Genomic DNA, 17,242 nt, shown 5'->3' with positions numbered 1-17,242 from the left:
TTCAGTTATACATATATATACATTCTTTTTTATATTCTTTGCTATTATGGTTTATCACATATAGTTCCCTGTGCCATACAGTAGGACCTTGTTGTTTATCCATTCCATATATAATAGTTTGCATCTACTAACCCTCAACTCCCAGTCCATCCCTCCCCCGCCCCCCTTAGCAACCACAAGTCTATTCTCTAGGTCTGTGAGTCTGTTTCATAGATTGGTTCATTTGTGTTATGTTTTAGATTCCACATACAAGTGATATTGTATGGCATTTGTCATTCTCTTTCTGACTTACTTCACTTAGTATGACAATCTCTAAGTCCATCCATGTTGCTGCAAATGGCATTATTTCATTCTTTTTTATGGCTGAGTAGTATTCCATTGCATATATGTACATCTTGTTCATCCATTCATAAATAGATAAGGTCTTTAAACCATGCTCTTGAAGAAGAATATTCCTTGAACTGGACCAAAATGTCATCACAAAAATCAACCAATGCAAACCATTTTCCCAATTTACAAAAAAAACACAGAACGTTAATGAATGTAAATGTTTTCAGTTTTAAGTGCTTTTGCATAACATGACAATCCTCTGACACTTTCTTCTATTAGCCTGTACTAGAATTAAATGAGATACATTTAGTGCAAAGTTGTACAGTTACTGTAAACTTAAATGTGCATTTTGTGATGGTCTTCACAGGGCTTTACAAGGCATCATGAACGAATACCTGAACAAGTTTGAGAACCACTTACTTAAACAATTACAACAAATACATTTAGAATAAGACTGCATGGTTCTCAGCCTAAGAAGATTAGCCATCATAAAGATGTAGATTCTCGGGAATTTCCTGGCAGTCCAGTGGTTAAGACTCTGAGCTTCCACTGCAGGGGGCACGGGTTCAATCCCCGGTCAGGGAACTAAGATCCCACATGCTATGCAGAAAGGAAAAAAAAAAAAAAAAAAGATGTGAATTCTCTTTGAGTTAATAAAATACCAAAATAATTTTTTTCTTGCAAATGACAAGTTGATTCTAGCGTTTATATGGAAAAACAAAACAAGAAGACACAAGAAAACTCTGGGGAAAAAAAACAAAGGAGAGCAATTTGCAGGCTGGCGGGGGGTTGGAGCGGGATGTCCTACTAGATGTGAAAACATAATAAAGAGTGTGACAGTGATACATGAGTAGTCCGATGAATGGAGCAGAATGACAGTCTACAAATATGCCAAATATATATGAAAACTGAGTGTATGTTAAAGGAGGCATTTCAAATGGGCGGAGGTAAAAAGAACTTAAAAAAAATGGTGTGATAAACCAATGCCTACCACTTCTATCAGCTGAAACCGTTAAGAAAATAAGAATATTTAGTAACATAAATTAATACTTATAAACTATAAGATAAACTGACACATCCTAAATGTTCATCAATAGAGTAACAGTTATATAAATTTTGGTGCATCCATAAAATGGAATACAGTGCAGTCATTTTTTTAATTGAGGCAACATCATATATATAAATACATCATAATCTTAAAGACATATTAAAAAGAAAAGCAAAAGAACAGAGAAATCTATATAATATCCAACCATTTGTCTAAACATGAAAGAAAGAAACTGTAACATATGTAGATGACTATATATGCATAGAAAATTCTGGAAGAATAAACTTAACAGATTGATTCTGGGTAAGGAAAATGGGTGGTGGGGGGAGAAGAGTGGACAGGAGCCTTTGTGACTTTTCAATTTCGTATTACATGCGTGTTACTACCTACTAAAATATACTGTATTTTAAAAAAATACACCTGGAAAGTATATAGAATGGTAATTTTTTTCTTAGTTTCTCAGTTATTATAGATATAAAAGGGACTAAGGAAAAGCTATAAAAAGAAGAACAAGAGGGCTTCCCTGGTGGCGCAGTGGTTGAGAGTCCGCCTGCCGATGCAGGGAACACGGGTTCGTGCCCCGGTGAGCCATGGCCGCTGAGCCTGCGCGTCCAGAGCCTGTGCTCCGCAACGGGAGAGGCCTGCGTACCGCCAAAAAAAAAAAAAAAAAAAAAAAAAGAAGAACAAGACTAACAGGTATCTGATAAAAGCCAAGAGAACCAAAAATGACCAAATAACCTAGATGACTGCAAGGTGACTACATAAATAATTCATTATTATAATCCTCTTCATACATTTTTACAAACAAAAGAATTTTAAAAATCTTAAATCACTTAAAGTTCTTTGCAGACATAAAACATTAAAAGTCTACGTAAAATATTTACTTTATTATCCTGTCTAGTTCCAAAAAGGAGTTGTGAACTGAAATGTTATATTTAAAATGTCAAATAACCTTTGTTTGACATAAAACGACATTCAAACGATTAAAGCAACACTAAAAACTATGTCTACATACTTTGTACAGCTCCTAGTAAATTCAAATCTCAAATCAATTGCCTAAACTAAGCTAGTTTCCCAATTATATTGATATTTCTCTTTGTATCACTATGAAATTACTAATTTAGCAGAGTCTGTTGCCCTGACTGATATGTAAGCTATGTCTCCCTTATCCACTGAATCATCCTTGGTCTAGCAACAGAGCAGGAACTCAATAGGTGTTTGCTGAGTAAAGGAAACCAACAGGAGAAACTTTTACATATCAAATGAAAATTTCATTTTATTCAAAAATACACTTGTAAAATTATGAACTATAATTATGTTTGCTTAATGCAGGCGCACACCTTTATTTTTATTAGAAATTTAAGGATAATTTCCCTAAATTTTGGAGCCGTAAAAACATCAAATCATCGATTTTTTAAAAAGTTGTATGTTATAGGAAAGAGAACCTGAAGAAAATTATATTATAACCCAAAGGGAAATTTCATAAATTTGGTTTAAGTTCACACTGAGTAGGAATTAACATTTTGGAGGGAATATGTCTGCTTAAGGCAAAGCAATGGGTGCTAGCCTCTTGATCTAACTGCCAATAATAGGAAATGGCCTAGCTCTTAGTATCTGGTTTGTGAATTGTTGGCGGGTCCTCAAAACCCTTTCATGGAGTCCATGAACTCAAAGCTATTTTCACAATAATACTAAGACATTATTTGTCTTTTGCACTCTCATCCTCTCACCTGTGTACAGTGTTATATTCCTGCGGTTATGTGATATACATCACAAGAAGACTGAATGGAAAAGCTGACATGAGAATTCAGCTGTCTTTAATTAAGACAGACAAAGATTTGCAAAAATGTAAAACAATCACTCCTTTCTCTAATATTTTTAAGTTATTTTTCTTTAAAAATGCCATTTTATGTTAACATAAAATCAATTTAGTACCACAGTTTTAAAATAATAATTATTAAATAAATATTTTTCAAGGTTTCACTTTCTAATATAACTCCCAGTAAATATAAACCACATAAATGAAAGATCAGGGGCTTTTTTTTTTTTTTTTTTTTTTTGATCAGGGGCCTTTAATAATTTTTACAAAAATAAAGGGATCCTTTAATCATACAGTCGATAATCCCTGGTCTAGACCCTGAGAATATCTATGTAACAACCAATGTGATTTTTTCAAACAATAAATTTAAAATAAAAGAGGGAATCCATAGATGGAAAGGAACTTAAATATAATAATCAAATGCAATGAAGAAACTTTATTTGCATCCTGATTCAAATAACTGGCTAAAATTTTAAAAATGTGAGACAATCAAGGAAACAAATACTAGCTGGATATTTGATGATATTTTAAGAAATTAACTTTTTTAAAGTTGTTAACAAAGAATATAACTGTTACAGCTGGATGATGACTACACTGAGGTGCATAAAAGTCATACAGATTTGAGAAAAACAAATTCTTAGTGTAATTAACAAAATATAAACACTGTCTAACTTGTTTAATTCTAACTACAAAAAAGTACAGTATTTCCAAAATAACAGTATTAGACAATATAAAAGCCACTGAATTGTCAATTCAAAAACAGAATCTCTTCGTTTTAAGGATTTATATGGCTACATGTTTTTAAAGAGGAAGAAAAATGTTCTTTAACCTTTTGTATTTTTCTAAAACCAAATAGAGTATCTAAGAATATACTTATTTTAGCACCACTTACAAACCTAAAGCCATATTCATGAATATAAATGTTAATTCAACATATTTAAGAATTTTTATCAAAGGCAATATGTTGAGATTATGCAGGCTAAAACTTGGAAAACAACCACCTATAGGAACCCACTATCTACTTCATAACCAACACATAACCCCCCAGTCTATAATACAATATAAAGTGATAATTAGTTCCCTGAAAGATGTCTAATACAGTTTATTGATAACAAAGTACTGATTTTAACAAGTGATTACAAATAGAAGGAAAATCTAAACTTCAGGCATTTTAATATTTTAATTGTTGCCAGTTGGGGAAAAACAGTAACGAGCACTCAAGGGCTGAACATTCCCAGGTTTGGCTCTTTGCATTCCAAGCTATTTCTTGCCTCAGCATCTTCACATATCCCAGTAGCTGAATACCTCCTCCCCACTTATGGCATAGCTGGTTCAGAGAGGTCTTTAATTGAAGGTCACCTTACAGAGATCATTTCCCTCACCATCTAACTACTTAAGGTTCTCCTCCCTTAAATGCACTTAATACAAAATTTATATTTACAATTTTCTTGTTCATTGTTTGCCCTCCCCATGAGACTACAAATTCTATGAGGGCAGGGACCAACTTTCTTTCTTTTTATTTATTTTTTTAATTGAAATATATTTGACATATAAATATATCCCTGCCGGTCCAGTGGTTAGGACCTGGCACTTTCACTGCTGTGGCCCGGGTTCAATCCCTGGTCAGGGAACTAAGATCCCGCAAGCCACGCGGCATGGCCAAAACAAAACAAAACCAAAAAAACACGTTGTTTTATGACTGGAATATATCCAATGCTAGACACATATATGATAATAAATACAGGGTGAATTAACATACTCTAAAGGGCTGAGACAATTATGATTTTGTTAAGACTCAAATATGAATAACATACAAGAGGCAAGTGTAAACGACTCAATCAACTAGACTACTGAAAGCAGCAACTCTAATCAACTGCAAAGAACTTCCTCCTATCTATTCTCTTTCTACAACTCTTGCAGAGACTTGTTCTTGTACTTGCATGTAGGAAACAGCCTGTCAGTGTTGTTTCATAAATTCTGGTACATTCATGGATGATATTTCTACAGCAATTAATGCAACATATAATTTAATTCGTGGGCTAATTTATAATTTAGCCCACTACTGAGAAGTTCAGAGTTTAAAACAATCACCTTCAAAAGACAGTGTTAAGAAAGTGAAAAGACAACCCAATGAATGGGAGAAAATATTTGCAAGTCATGGATCTGATAACAGACTTGTATGTAAAATACATAAAGATATATGTATATGTATAGCTGATTCACTTTGTTATAAAGCAGAAACTAACACACCATTGTAAAGCAATTATACTTCAATAAAGATGTAAAAATAAATTTAAAAAAATAAATTTAAAAAATAAAATAAAGAACACTTAATAATAAAAGACAACTAATAAGAACCTGCTGTATAAAAAAAATAAAATTCTAAAATTAAAAAAAAAAGACAATGCAATTTTAAAATGGGCAAGGATCTGAATAGACAGTTCTCCAAAGATGACATACAAATGGCCAATAAGCAAATGAAAATATGCTCAACATCATTAGTCATCAGGGAAACACAAATCAAAACCACAAGACACTTTACACCCAACAGGGTGTCTATAATCAAAAAGACAGATAATAATAAGTGTTGTTAAAGATGTGGAGAAATTGGACCCTCATACACTGCAGGCAGGAATGTATAATGATGCAGTCACTGTGGAAAACAGTCTGGCAACTCCCCAAAACATTAAATGTAGAGTTCATATATGACCTAGCAATTCTATTCCTAGGTATATATCCAAGAAAAATTAAAACACATCCACACAAAAACTTGTACACAAATATTCATAGCAGTATTGTTCATAATAGCCCAAAAGTGGAATCAACCCAAATGTCTATCAACTGATGAATGGATAAATGCATACAATGGATTATTATTTGGCCATAAAAAGGGATGAAGTACTAAATACATGCTACAACAAGAATGAGCCTAGAGGATATTATCCTAACCAAAGGAAGCCTAGTCACAAAAGACTATATATCATATGATTCCATTTAAGGTAAATCTATAGAAACAAAGTAAATTAGTGGTTGCCTAGAGGTGGGGAAGCGGGAATGATAGCTAAAAGGCATGGGTTATGAAAATGTTCTAAAATTTATTGTGGTGATGGTTTTACAATATATGATATACTAAAAACCAAATGGGTAAATTGTATGGTATCTTAGTTATAACTCAATAGAGCTGTTACAAAACAACAAAATGGTCACTTATGTTTTTGGTTACACTCTATTGCATTTATCAGGGAAATTATAGCTACTTTGGTCTTCATAAGGGCCACGGGGTATATTCCTCCAAAAAGAAATTATCTTTCTTTAAAGGAGACAAAAATAAGAAAAGTAGACAAAGGGGAAATCTTCACAACTGCATGACTACCATATCTGACGTATCATTTTACCTACTCATTCTCATATTTTGAGCAGTAATTTTTCCTACCAATGTCACATTTTTGTCTTCTTTAAACACTTCAAGAAACTAAAGAATGCCTAGCTTAATACAAAATGTTCAACTAATTTTCCTTAATTTCTTGACATTTCAAATTTGATCAATTCCTTTCAAAAATACTTACTTTGCAGAGATAATGTGAGGAGTCAAGATATCACAGTAAGATGTCTAAAACAATGCCTTGTACTCAGTAAATTACTGTCACTATCATTATGCTAAAGGAAAGAGAGGATCCTAAAGTTGATGAGCAAAACTGCAGAGAATGGGGAGGACATAATGGCTACACCCTACAAAGGCACAATCGTGTGTCAAGGAAAGGAAACCCTTGGCAGAAAAGCCCAGAGCACACTGAGAACTGCAGCAGCAGCAGCAGCATGATCACCTCCACTATTACTATCATTTCTATCATCACCATCATCACCCAACACTACTCTCCTCCTAAAGCATCTATTTATATGCCTTTAACTCTTTCTATTTATGAAACATTTTAACATATGAAAACATCCCCAAACTCAGCTAATAGAACATCTTACCATTTTCCATTTGTTTCAAAAAATGTTTCATATATATGTACTATAAGCTAACACAGATCCATTTTCATTCCCTCTCTTCCTTATGGTAGCCACTATCTTGGACTATGGTGTTAATCATTTCTATGCATGTTCTAGCTACAGATACCTGTAAACAATATGGAGTATTGTTCTGCATGTTTTCAAACTTTCACTATATAGCATACTGGTCTGCACCTTGCTTTCTTAGCCCAACATTCATGTCATGTTGTTTCATGCAGCTCTAGTTCATTCACAAAAACTGCTGGACAGTATTATATTATACTGTATGAAAGACAAAATATATTTGTCCATACTCTAACTAATGAGATGCTTAAAGTGTTTATCTAATTTTGTTATTAAGAGGCTACAATAAACATAATTTCCTGAGTTTCTAGGATATATCCATGGAACTGGTAGGCCAAAGGACATATACCTTCAACTTCTTTAGAGGTTGCTAAGTTCATCTCCTTTTTTACACTACAATCAGCAGTGTAAGAGAGTCCTTGTTTCCTGTCATCCTCACCAATCCTAGGTACTGTCACACCTGTTTTTCTTTTTTTTTTTTTGGCTGTACCCCACGGGAGCTTACTTCTCCAACCAGAAATCGAACTGGGGCCCCAGGCAGTGAAAACACCGGGTCCTAACCACTGGAATGGCAGGGCATTTCCTATCATAATTTTAATTTTGCAAACCAAAGGGTCTAAAGTGGTACTTCATTGATTTATTTTTTCTTGATTAGTAAGATTGAGTATCATTTATTGGCCTTTCAGGTTTCCGCTTACGTAAAATGCCTTTAACAGTATGGCCATTTTTCTACTGATTTGTGGTAGTTCTTAAGAACAATTTGGGTACCAATCCTTATGCTCTTTCTTCCCTCTCCACCCCACCCCCAAATATAAACCTGTTGTTGATTTTCATATCTAGTAAGGTAGAAAAGCAAAGACAATTCCTGCCTTCTCAAAGTTCACAGCTATTCGCCAGACATTTATATCTGTGTTTCTCAAACCTTTTCGGCCACTCACAGGTGAATTCCTCCATGAGAGCCAATACACATACACTTACATATGAAGTGAAAAACAGGGCTCTACATCAACTTATTCTAAGGCAGGGGTCCCCAACTGCTGGGCCACAGACCAGTACTGGTCCATGGCATGTTAGGAACTGGGCTACACAGCAGAAGGTGAGCAGTGGGCAAGTGAGCGAAGCTTCATCTGTATTTACAGCTGCTCCCCATCACTCGCATTACCACCTGAGCTCCACCTCCTGTCAGATCAGTGGCAGCATTAGATTCTCACGAGGGCAAACCCTACTGTGAACTGCGCATGCCAGGGATCTAGGTTGCATGCTCCTTATGAGAATCTAATGCCTGGTGATCTGAGGTGGAGCTGAGGCGGTGATGCTAGCGTTGGGGAGCGGCTGCAAATACAGATTATCATTAGCAGAGAGCTTTGACTGCACAGAGACCATAATAAATCAACTGCTTGCAGACATATCAAAACCCTACCAGTGAGTGGCAAGTGACAATTAAGCTGCATCTTACGGAGTAGACTGGACATAAGCAACACACTTAGGGTATCACTGTCTCCCATCACCCCCACATGGGACCATCTAGTTGCAGGAAAACAAGCTCAGGGCTCCCACTGATTCTGCATTATGGTGAGTTGTACAATTATTTCATTATGTATTACAACGTAATAATAATAGAAATAAAGTGCACAATAAATGTAATGCTCTTGAATCATCCCCAAACCATCCTGCTCCCCCCCGGGTCCGTGGAAAAACTGTCTTCCATGAAACCAGTCTCTGGTGTCAAAAAGGTTGGAGACCACTGTTCTAAGGGATTAACCACAAGCAAATACACAAGAAAACATACAGAATGTCTCCACTCTATATAGCCAATGCCACATTTTGGCTCTGATGTTAATCATCATGTGGCTTTCATATGGATCAGTACACAAGCATCTACTTGATTAATAATGGCTTGTTAAAACAATTAATAATAACCATCATATCAGGTACATCAGGATGTCTGAAACAACAATTAAGAGTGCCCATTCTCTTTATCGAATGAAATAAGAATTAAGGTACAAATTCAGACTAACCAAATGAAATATTTTAATTTTCAGTCGTACCATCATACAATCAGTTCTTACGGATAAATCTGCTCTGCAGTAGTGAAATGATTCTTCTAGATATTTTAGTGACAGCAGACTACAGCTGAAAAAAAGTTAACTTCATTTACAGGAGCACTGTAGAATGCTTTGTAAAATAAAGACGCTGCCCCAGAGGCATGTAATCATAGAGCAAGAAAGGACCTTAGATCAACTTAATCTAATTCCCTCATTTTCAGGTGAGGCACTTGCAATCCAGAAATTAAGAAATCTCCCTAATCCATCTCCTCTAAAATCTACAAACTCAAGAGTTCTTTCCATTGCATCACGCATCTTATTTTACACTCCCCAGCTCTAAAACTATGATTCTCCTTAATTTTACAAGTTTGAGTTGATGTGTTATAGAAATAATGGAAGTATCTCCCCATACCAATCTTTCCCCTCCTCTAGCCTCCATTACAATGTACCCAACGAAAAAACCTGACTGCCTAAATTTCTGACTGTAATTAGGTGCGGAGTGCTGAGCCCCTGGCTACTGTTTCCGCGTTAAACCAATAGAAATGTTAATCCTTTATACAATACCTTCTTCAACAACACCTACTAAACGTAGACTTTGCAGGAAGCGCAGTACACGCCGCTCCTCCTGGCCCGCAGACCACCGACGCCAGGAAGCCCGGGGCCCTGGGGAGGCGGCGTGCGGGGCAGCCGGGAGTTGGGGTCGCTAGGGGAGTGGGGCTCCTAAGGAGGGGGGTAGTCCCGGGGATGCCAGGGAACTGGCCGGGTGGCGGGAAGCGGCAGGGAGCGGCGGGGAGAGGCCGAGAGGCGCGGCCGACTCACCTTTCCGCAGCTCCCGCTCCCACACTGTGACGATGGGCCGCGAGTGCTTGCGGTGGTGGATTAGCCACAGGGACAGGGTCTGCACGCTCTGCTGCGAGTTGCTCAACTCCGACAGCTTCTTCTCCAGCGCCGCCTCAGAGAAGGCGGACATCCCTCCGATACCGTGCTCACGCCGTCCCACGCGGTGAGGCTGAGGGGGAGGAGAGTTTCGCCGCCCCCGCCGCGGCCTCGCCCCCTCACCCCACCCTTCCCCACGCCCTCACCACCGCTGCCGCCACTTCCAAGATCAGCCGCAAACCAGCAAGATGGCGACCAGCCGGCAGTGACGTCACGGCCTACCCACGCCCCGCCCACCGAACAGGCTCTGCCGAGGCCGAGCGGAAGGGGCGGGGAAGAGACGCGCCCTGGAGAGGCGGTCGGGGGGCGTGCCCCCTGGGTCTGGGCCGGAGGCGGGGCGGGGTTTGCCAGGCTTAGAACCCTCCTCCTGGGAGAAAATGTATTTACCAAGGGGTAATTAAAAATCCCTTAAACACCAGCGTGTTTGCACAAGGCGCCAAATGCTAGTTGTGTGGTCCAGCTCAGTAACAGTGAAGAGTTGGGACTTTCTTCATGTAAATGGCTAAATCAATTGTGATACTTCATCTTACAGAATACATGCAGCAGTTTAAAAGATTCATAAACCCAATGGTGGATTGTTTTTATTTTAAGTTGCAAAAAATAAGTACAGTATAACGTTTGTTTTATAAAAGTATATATTTTATAAGAATTCATAAGTATGCAAATAAGAGAGGATAAGAATTGGTGCCCTTAAGCTGTGTCTGAATTGTTTTCATTTTTTTTTTTTTTTTTTTTTTTTTTTTTTTGGTACGCGGGCCTCTCACTGCCGTGGCCTCTCCCGTTGCGGAGCACAGGCTCCGGACGCGCAGGCCCAGCGGCCATGGCTCATGGGCCCAGACGCTCCGCGGCATGTGGGATCTTCCCGGACCGGGACACGAACCAGCGTCCCCTGCATCGGCAGGCGGACTCTCAACCACTGCGCCACCAGGGAAGCCCTGTTTTCATTTTTTACAAGAACATATTACATAGTTAAAAATTAATTTCGGAAATCTCATAATTAATTCAGCACATTTGGACATAGCACTTGTCTTAACTATGATAATTCACAAAAGAAACAGAAGACAGATGCTGTCATATTCTAAATATTAATACAAGAAATTTCAAGGAAGGTATATAAGAAACCACAGGAATTCCTAAGCCATCTTTTGGGAAACACTGTTCAAGAACTTTGCCTATTTATTTGTTTGTTTGATTATAAGTATAGCTTCTCTTTCCCATTTTTAATGTCACTACAGCTTGAGGTTCAGAGATACCTCAAGAAGTGAGGTAACTCTCCTTCCTCTTCCTCTCACTCCAATATCAATTCCTATCTCTACGTTCTTCTCTTTCCCTCATTTTACATCCTTTTCTTTACCCAATCTGCTTAGTCTAGTTCTAAGCCTTAACTTAGTCCAACTTTAACCTGTCTCCCAAGACTTAACAGTATCTTCAACACTATTCCCTGAGCCCTGAAGCCACCAAAATTGCTTCATATCTTCTCCCAAATTGTCTTCACCTGAGATTCCAACTCTTCCCACTCCCTTCTTCTCTATCTCATCTACCTTAACTTTATTTTTTAAATTAATTAATTTTATTTTTGGCTGCATTGGGTCTCTGTTGCTGTGTGTGGGCTTTCTCTAGTTGCAGAAAGTGGAGGCTACTCTCCGTTGTGGTGCATGGGCTTCTCACTGTGGTGGCCTCTCTCTGTTTCGGAGCATGGGCTCCAAGTGCGTGGGCCCCAGCGGCTGTGGCACACGGGCTTCAGTAGTTGTGGCACACAGGTTTCAGCAGTTGTGGTGTGCAGGCTCCGTAGTTGTGGCACACGGGCCCAGCCACTCTGTGGCATGTGGAATCCTCCTGGACCAGGGCTCGAACCTGTGTCCCCTGCATTGGCAAGCACATTCTTAACCACTGCGCCACCAGGGAAGCCCCAAGTCTACCTTAACTTTAAAGACCACCTTAAATTCTACCTTCTTTTCTTTCCCAACCAGTCCAATACATGTGAGAATTTCCTTTCTATGTCATTAACTGACTTGAATGACTTATTTAGTACTTACACCACTAGTCTATTTTATTTATAATTATACATATCTACATATATGTCACTGAGAGCAAAATCTAGCTGCAGAGAGAATATATATAATTCATATGTCCACTTTATTGGGAACAGGTGCCCGGGTGGAGAGCAGCAGGGTAAAGGAACCCAGGAGAACTGCTGTGCCACGTGGCTCACAGTCTCAGGCTTTATGGTAATGGAGTTCGTTTCCGGGTTGTCTCTGGCCAATCATTCTGACTCAGGGACCTTCCTAAAGGTTTGTGCATCACTCTGCCAAGATGGATTCCAGCAAGAAGGATTCTGGGAGGCTGTTAGGACATATGGACTGACGTCTCCTCTCTCCTTTTGACCTTTCCCAAATTCTTCCAGCTGGTGGTAGCTTGTTAGTTCTGTGTTCCTTAGTAGGACCTCCTGCTGTAAGATAACTCATGCAAGTGATTACTATCGGGCCTGGCTAAGGTGGGCGGTTTTAGTCACTGGTTCCCCTAACAAGTGTACCATGGCTTTCCACACCATGCAGTTAGATCTGTATTTATTGACATTGTTAATTATTGCTGTGTTTTCAAAATAGTGATTGTAACTGTTTATGCCCTTAGATAATTATGACTTATTTTCATATCTTGGGTCCTCTGACCATATTTCTCAATTTGTCTTCCCAAATACAGGCCTCAAATTTAGAACAATGCATTTTTTTCCATAAACTATCTTTGGCTTTCTTGGAATGGCCACCAAGTAACAAGAAGATATGCCCCTTCAACTTAAAAAAGGAAGACTATCACAAGAAGACACTGTAGACCAATATCACTAATGAATATGTGGTATACAAGGAATACAAAATCCTTAACAAAATACTAGCAAACCGAAACCAGCATCATATTGAAAGATTATACATGAAGTCCAAGTGGGATTTATCCCAAGAATGCAAGGGTGGTTCAAATACAAAAATCAATCAATATGATACACCATATAAATAGAATGAAGAAGAAACACATGATCATTTCAATTAGTGGGGGAAAAAACGCATATGACAAAATCCAGCATCCTTATATAAGATAAGATAAAAAAAACGCTCATCAAAGTAGGAATATTTTTATTCTCAACATAATAAAGAACATGTATGGAAAAACCCACAGCTAACACTATATTTAATGGTGAAAGACTGAAAGCTTTCCCCCTAAGATCAGGAAAGACAAGGATACCTATTTTTGCCCCTTCTTTTCAACATTATACTGGAAGTTCTAGCCATAGAAATTAGACAAGGAAAAAGAAATACAAGGTATCGGAATTGGAAAGGAGGAGGTAAATGTATATCTTATTGCAGAAGATATGATCTTATTTATAGAAAATTGTATATATAAGGAATCCATAAAAATAATTAGAACTAATAAATTAATTCAGCAAAATTACAGGATACCAGATGAACACACAAAAATCAGTTGTATTTCTATACACCAGCAATGAACAATTTGACAATTAATTTAGGAAAACAGTCCCGTTTATAGTAACATCAAAAATAATAAAATACCTAGGAATGCATTTAACCAAGAGGATTTTCAGGTATACACTGAAAACTATAAAATGCTATTGAAAGAAATTAAAGACCTAAATAAGTAGAAAGACAAATCTTATTTATGCATAGGAAGACATATTGTTAATATGGAAATACTACCCAAAGCAATTTTCAGGTTCAGTGCAATTCATTAAAATCCCAATGGTCTTTTGTGCAGAAATAGAAAAGCTGATCCTAAAATTCATATGGAATTGCAAGGGACACTGAATGACCAAAACAATCTTGAAAAAGGAAAGCAAAGTTGGAGAGCTCACAGTTTCTGATTTCAAAACTTCCTACAAAGCTACAATAATAAAAACAGTGTAGCATGTTATTCAGCCATAAAAATGAATGAAATAGTAATGCATGCTAGAAGATAGATGAACCTCAAAAACATTATGCTAAGTGAAAGAAGCCAGACACAAAAGATCACATATTTATGATTCCATTTATATGTAAATATCCGGAATAGGTAAATCCAGAGACAGAAAGTGGTTGCTAGGGTGCATGGGAGGTGGGGGATGGGAGTGAGTGTTTAATGTGGATTTTCTTTTGGGGTGATAAAAATGTTTTGGAACAAGACAGAAGTGGTGGCTGCAACACATTGCAGATGTACTAAATACCATTAAATTGTACGTTTTCAAATGGTTAATTCTATGTAATTAAGATGTTAATTCTATGCATCTTATTTCAGTACAAAAAAAAAAAAGGAAACCTAATAGAAATAATTAAGTTTATTTCACATTCTCCACTTTGTAATGGACCCAAAACTGCTATGAGAGCTCTTATGTTTACCAAACTTAGGATAAAAGAAAATTTACAAGCTAAAAAATTTCAGTCTTTCTAAGTTAAACTTTATGTAAGTTATTTTTCTTACTTTAAAAAATTTTTAATTTTTAAGTATAAGTGATTTACAGTATTATATTAGTTTCAGATGTATAGCAGAGTGACTCAGCATTTTTGCAGATTATACTCCTTTATAAGTTATTAGAAGATGATAACTATAATTCCCTCTGCTATGTATAACTAAGTTATTAATATACATATGTTTCTTTTTTAAAATATTTATTTATTTTGGCTGCACTGGGTCTTTGTTGCTGCTCACAGGATCTTTGTTGCGACATGCGGGCTTCTTAGTTGTGGCATGAGAATGCTTGGTTACGGCATGCATACAGGATCTAGTTCCCTGACCAGGGATTGAACCTGGGCCCCCTGCATTGGGAGAATGGAGCCTTACCTACTGGGCCACCAGGGAAGTCCCTACATATGTTTCAATAATGTATTTCTTAGGTTTAAAAAAAGCATACTAATGTTCATATACAAAGACTGTACTATAACAGTCTACAAAAGATTTTACTTACAGATTTCAGGTTTAAATGTTCTTGTCCACTGATAGTGTGTGTAATACATTTTATGAACTAAATTGAAGACTATGGAGTTTTTTCGATGCTCTCAGGATAATTATGAATTAATCCTCAATAGAGTGTACTACTCTCCTCTACTCTGATAATGGTACTAAATATAATAAATTAGGGAAAGCTGTTTAGTCTTGCTACCAAAAGGTATGCATGGCCATTGTCCTCACCAGTCACTTAATCAGCTTCTACATAATCTTAGACCAGGAGCTTTTAGATTATGAAGAAGATCAGAGAACAATTTCAATAGAAAGGACCTTAGCAAGTGCTGTTATCAAATTACATGACAGTAAAATTCCAAGGTACTGATCCCTGGATTCAAGTCTCTCAATTAGATGGACACAAGCCATCATCAATTCATTGTGTTCTGGTTGTCTCTTGGAGCATAACAAACCACCCTAAAAGAGCGACTTCAAACAAAAACAACCATTTTATTTTGCTCAAAACTCTGGGGAATTGGGCTTCCCTGGCGAAACAGTGGTTAAGAATCCGCCTGCCAGTGCATGGGACATGGGTTCGAGCCCTGGTCCGGGAAGATCCCACATGCCGCGGAGTAATGAAGCCCGTGTGCCATAACTACTGAGCCTGCACACCACAACTACTGAAGCCCGCACACCTAAAGCCTGCACTCTGCAACAAGAGAAGCCACTGCAATGAGAAGCCCGCGCACCACAATGAAGAGTAGTCACTGCTCACTGCAACTAGAGGAAGCCCGCGCACAACAGTGAAGACCCAATGCAGCCAAAAATAAATAAATTAAATAAATAAAAATTTTTTTAAATCTGGGGAATTAACTGAGCTCAGCTAGGCAGTTAGCATTTAGAGTCTCATATGAGGTTACAGCCAGATTGTGGCTAGTGTCATCTCAAAGGCTTCTTCACTCATGTTTGGTCCCTGGGCCGGGAAGACTCAAACAACTGGGAGTTGAAAGACCTAGGGCCTTCAGACCCATCTCTTCTCCCCTTCCCTTCCCTGTCCTCCCCTCCCTTCCCCTTTCTTTCCTTCCCCTCTCATCTCTCCCCCTCCTCCCCCTCCCATTCTTCTTCTCCTTCTTCTTTTTCTTCTTCTTCTTCTTTTTCTCCTCCTCCTCCTCCTCCTCCTTCTTCTTCTTTTCCTCATCTCTCTCTCCTCCCCTCCTTCCTCCCTCTCATCTTCACATGATCTCTTTGCATGGCAGCCCCAGGATAAGCAGATCCCTTAGAGAACTGCAGAAGCCTCCTAGAGTGAGTGCCCCAGGGGCAACTGGAAGTCATACAACGTTGCTTCTATCTTATTCTATTAGACAAGGTAGTCAAAGCCCACCCCAGTTCATGGGTGTAGGGACATAGACTCCACCTATGGAAGGAGCGTCAACAACTCACAGACATGTTTTGGAACCACCACACTGGAAGACTGTTACAGGCAAAGACCTTCATCTGAGGAGTCTTAGGAATCCGCAGAAGTAGAAAACTCCAGATAGGAGAAACATGCACCCAAGCCCTTCAGATCAAGTTAAAAACTGCATAAAGTAAACAACTCCTACTCAAGACCCACAGAACTAGACCCAAATACCAAGAATCACAGATTATCATGCTTTAATACGTATGCTCTTGTTCTTTATTTTTCTAGTTATTTTTCTTCTTCTCTTTTGGTTTAAGACTCTGGGTACCTCTTGACCACAATACTTGTAAGGCCCCATTCTTAATATTGCTCTTTTTATCTTCAGTTAGTCCTTGGTATGAGTCTAATACCTAATGTGATTTTCTTGTGATTTAGCTAAAACATATAATAAAACTAACTGTTGGGTTTGTATCCACTTTCCTTTGAGTGCTACCCAGTTCCCTCTAGTATCTTTCCCTTGTAAAACATCAGTTGATTCCCTGGTTAATTAGATTCAATTACTAACAACTTATTTTGGCTGCGCCTTGTGGCTTGCAGGATGTAAATTCCCCAACGAGGGACTGAACCCATGCCCCCTGCAGTGGAAGGGTGGAGTCCTAACCACTGGA

At 38.1% G+C, this 17,242-nt stretch overlaps 1 protein-coding gene across 5 annotated transcripts in view; it reads right to left on the bottom strand.

The window, feature by feature from the left end:
* The window catches only part of RPRD1A (regulation of nuclear pre-mRNA domain containing 1A), a 72,685-nt gene extending 62,206 nt beyond the window's left edge, over positions 1-10,479 (bottom strand). For 2 of the 5 annotated variants that reach the window (XM_032603142.1, XM_032603143.1), the window contains exon 1: positions 10,139-10,383. In XM_032603142.1, coding sequence (XP_032459033.1) covers positions 10,139-10,289 — 151 coding nt within the window. In that variant the 5' untranslated portion in view covers positions 10,290-10,383. Of the gene's footprint in view, positions 1-10,138 lie in introns of all 5 variants that reach the window. The other 3 variants (XR_004345447.1, XM_032603140.1, XM_032603141.1) reach the window with 3 other exon arrangements.
* Between the last annotated feature and the right edge of the window lie 6,763 nt (positions 10,480-17,242).

The sequence above is a fragment of the Phocoena sinus genome, chromosome 14, assembly GCF_008692025.1.
Source record: "Phocoena sinus isolate mPhoSin1 chromosome 14, mPhoSin1.pri, whole genome shotgun sequence".
NCBI classification, from domain to species: Eukaryota; Metazoa; Chordata; class Mammalia; order Artiodactyla; family Phocoenidae; genus Phocoena; species Phocoena sinus.
Note: the sequence above shows the minus strand (reverse complement) of the source record. Positions and strands in the feature narration are given on the sequence as shown.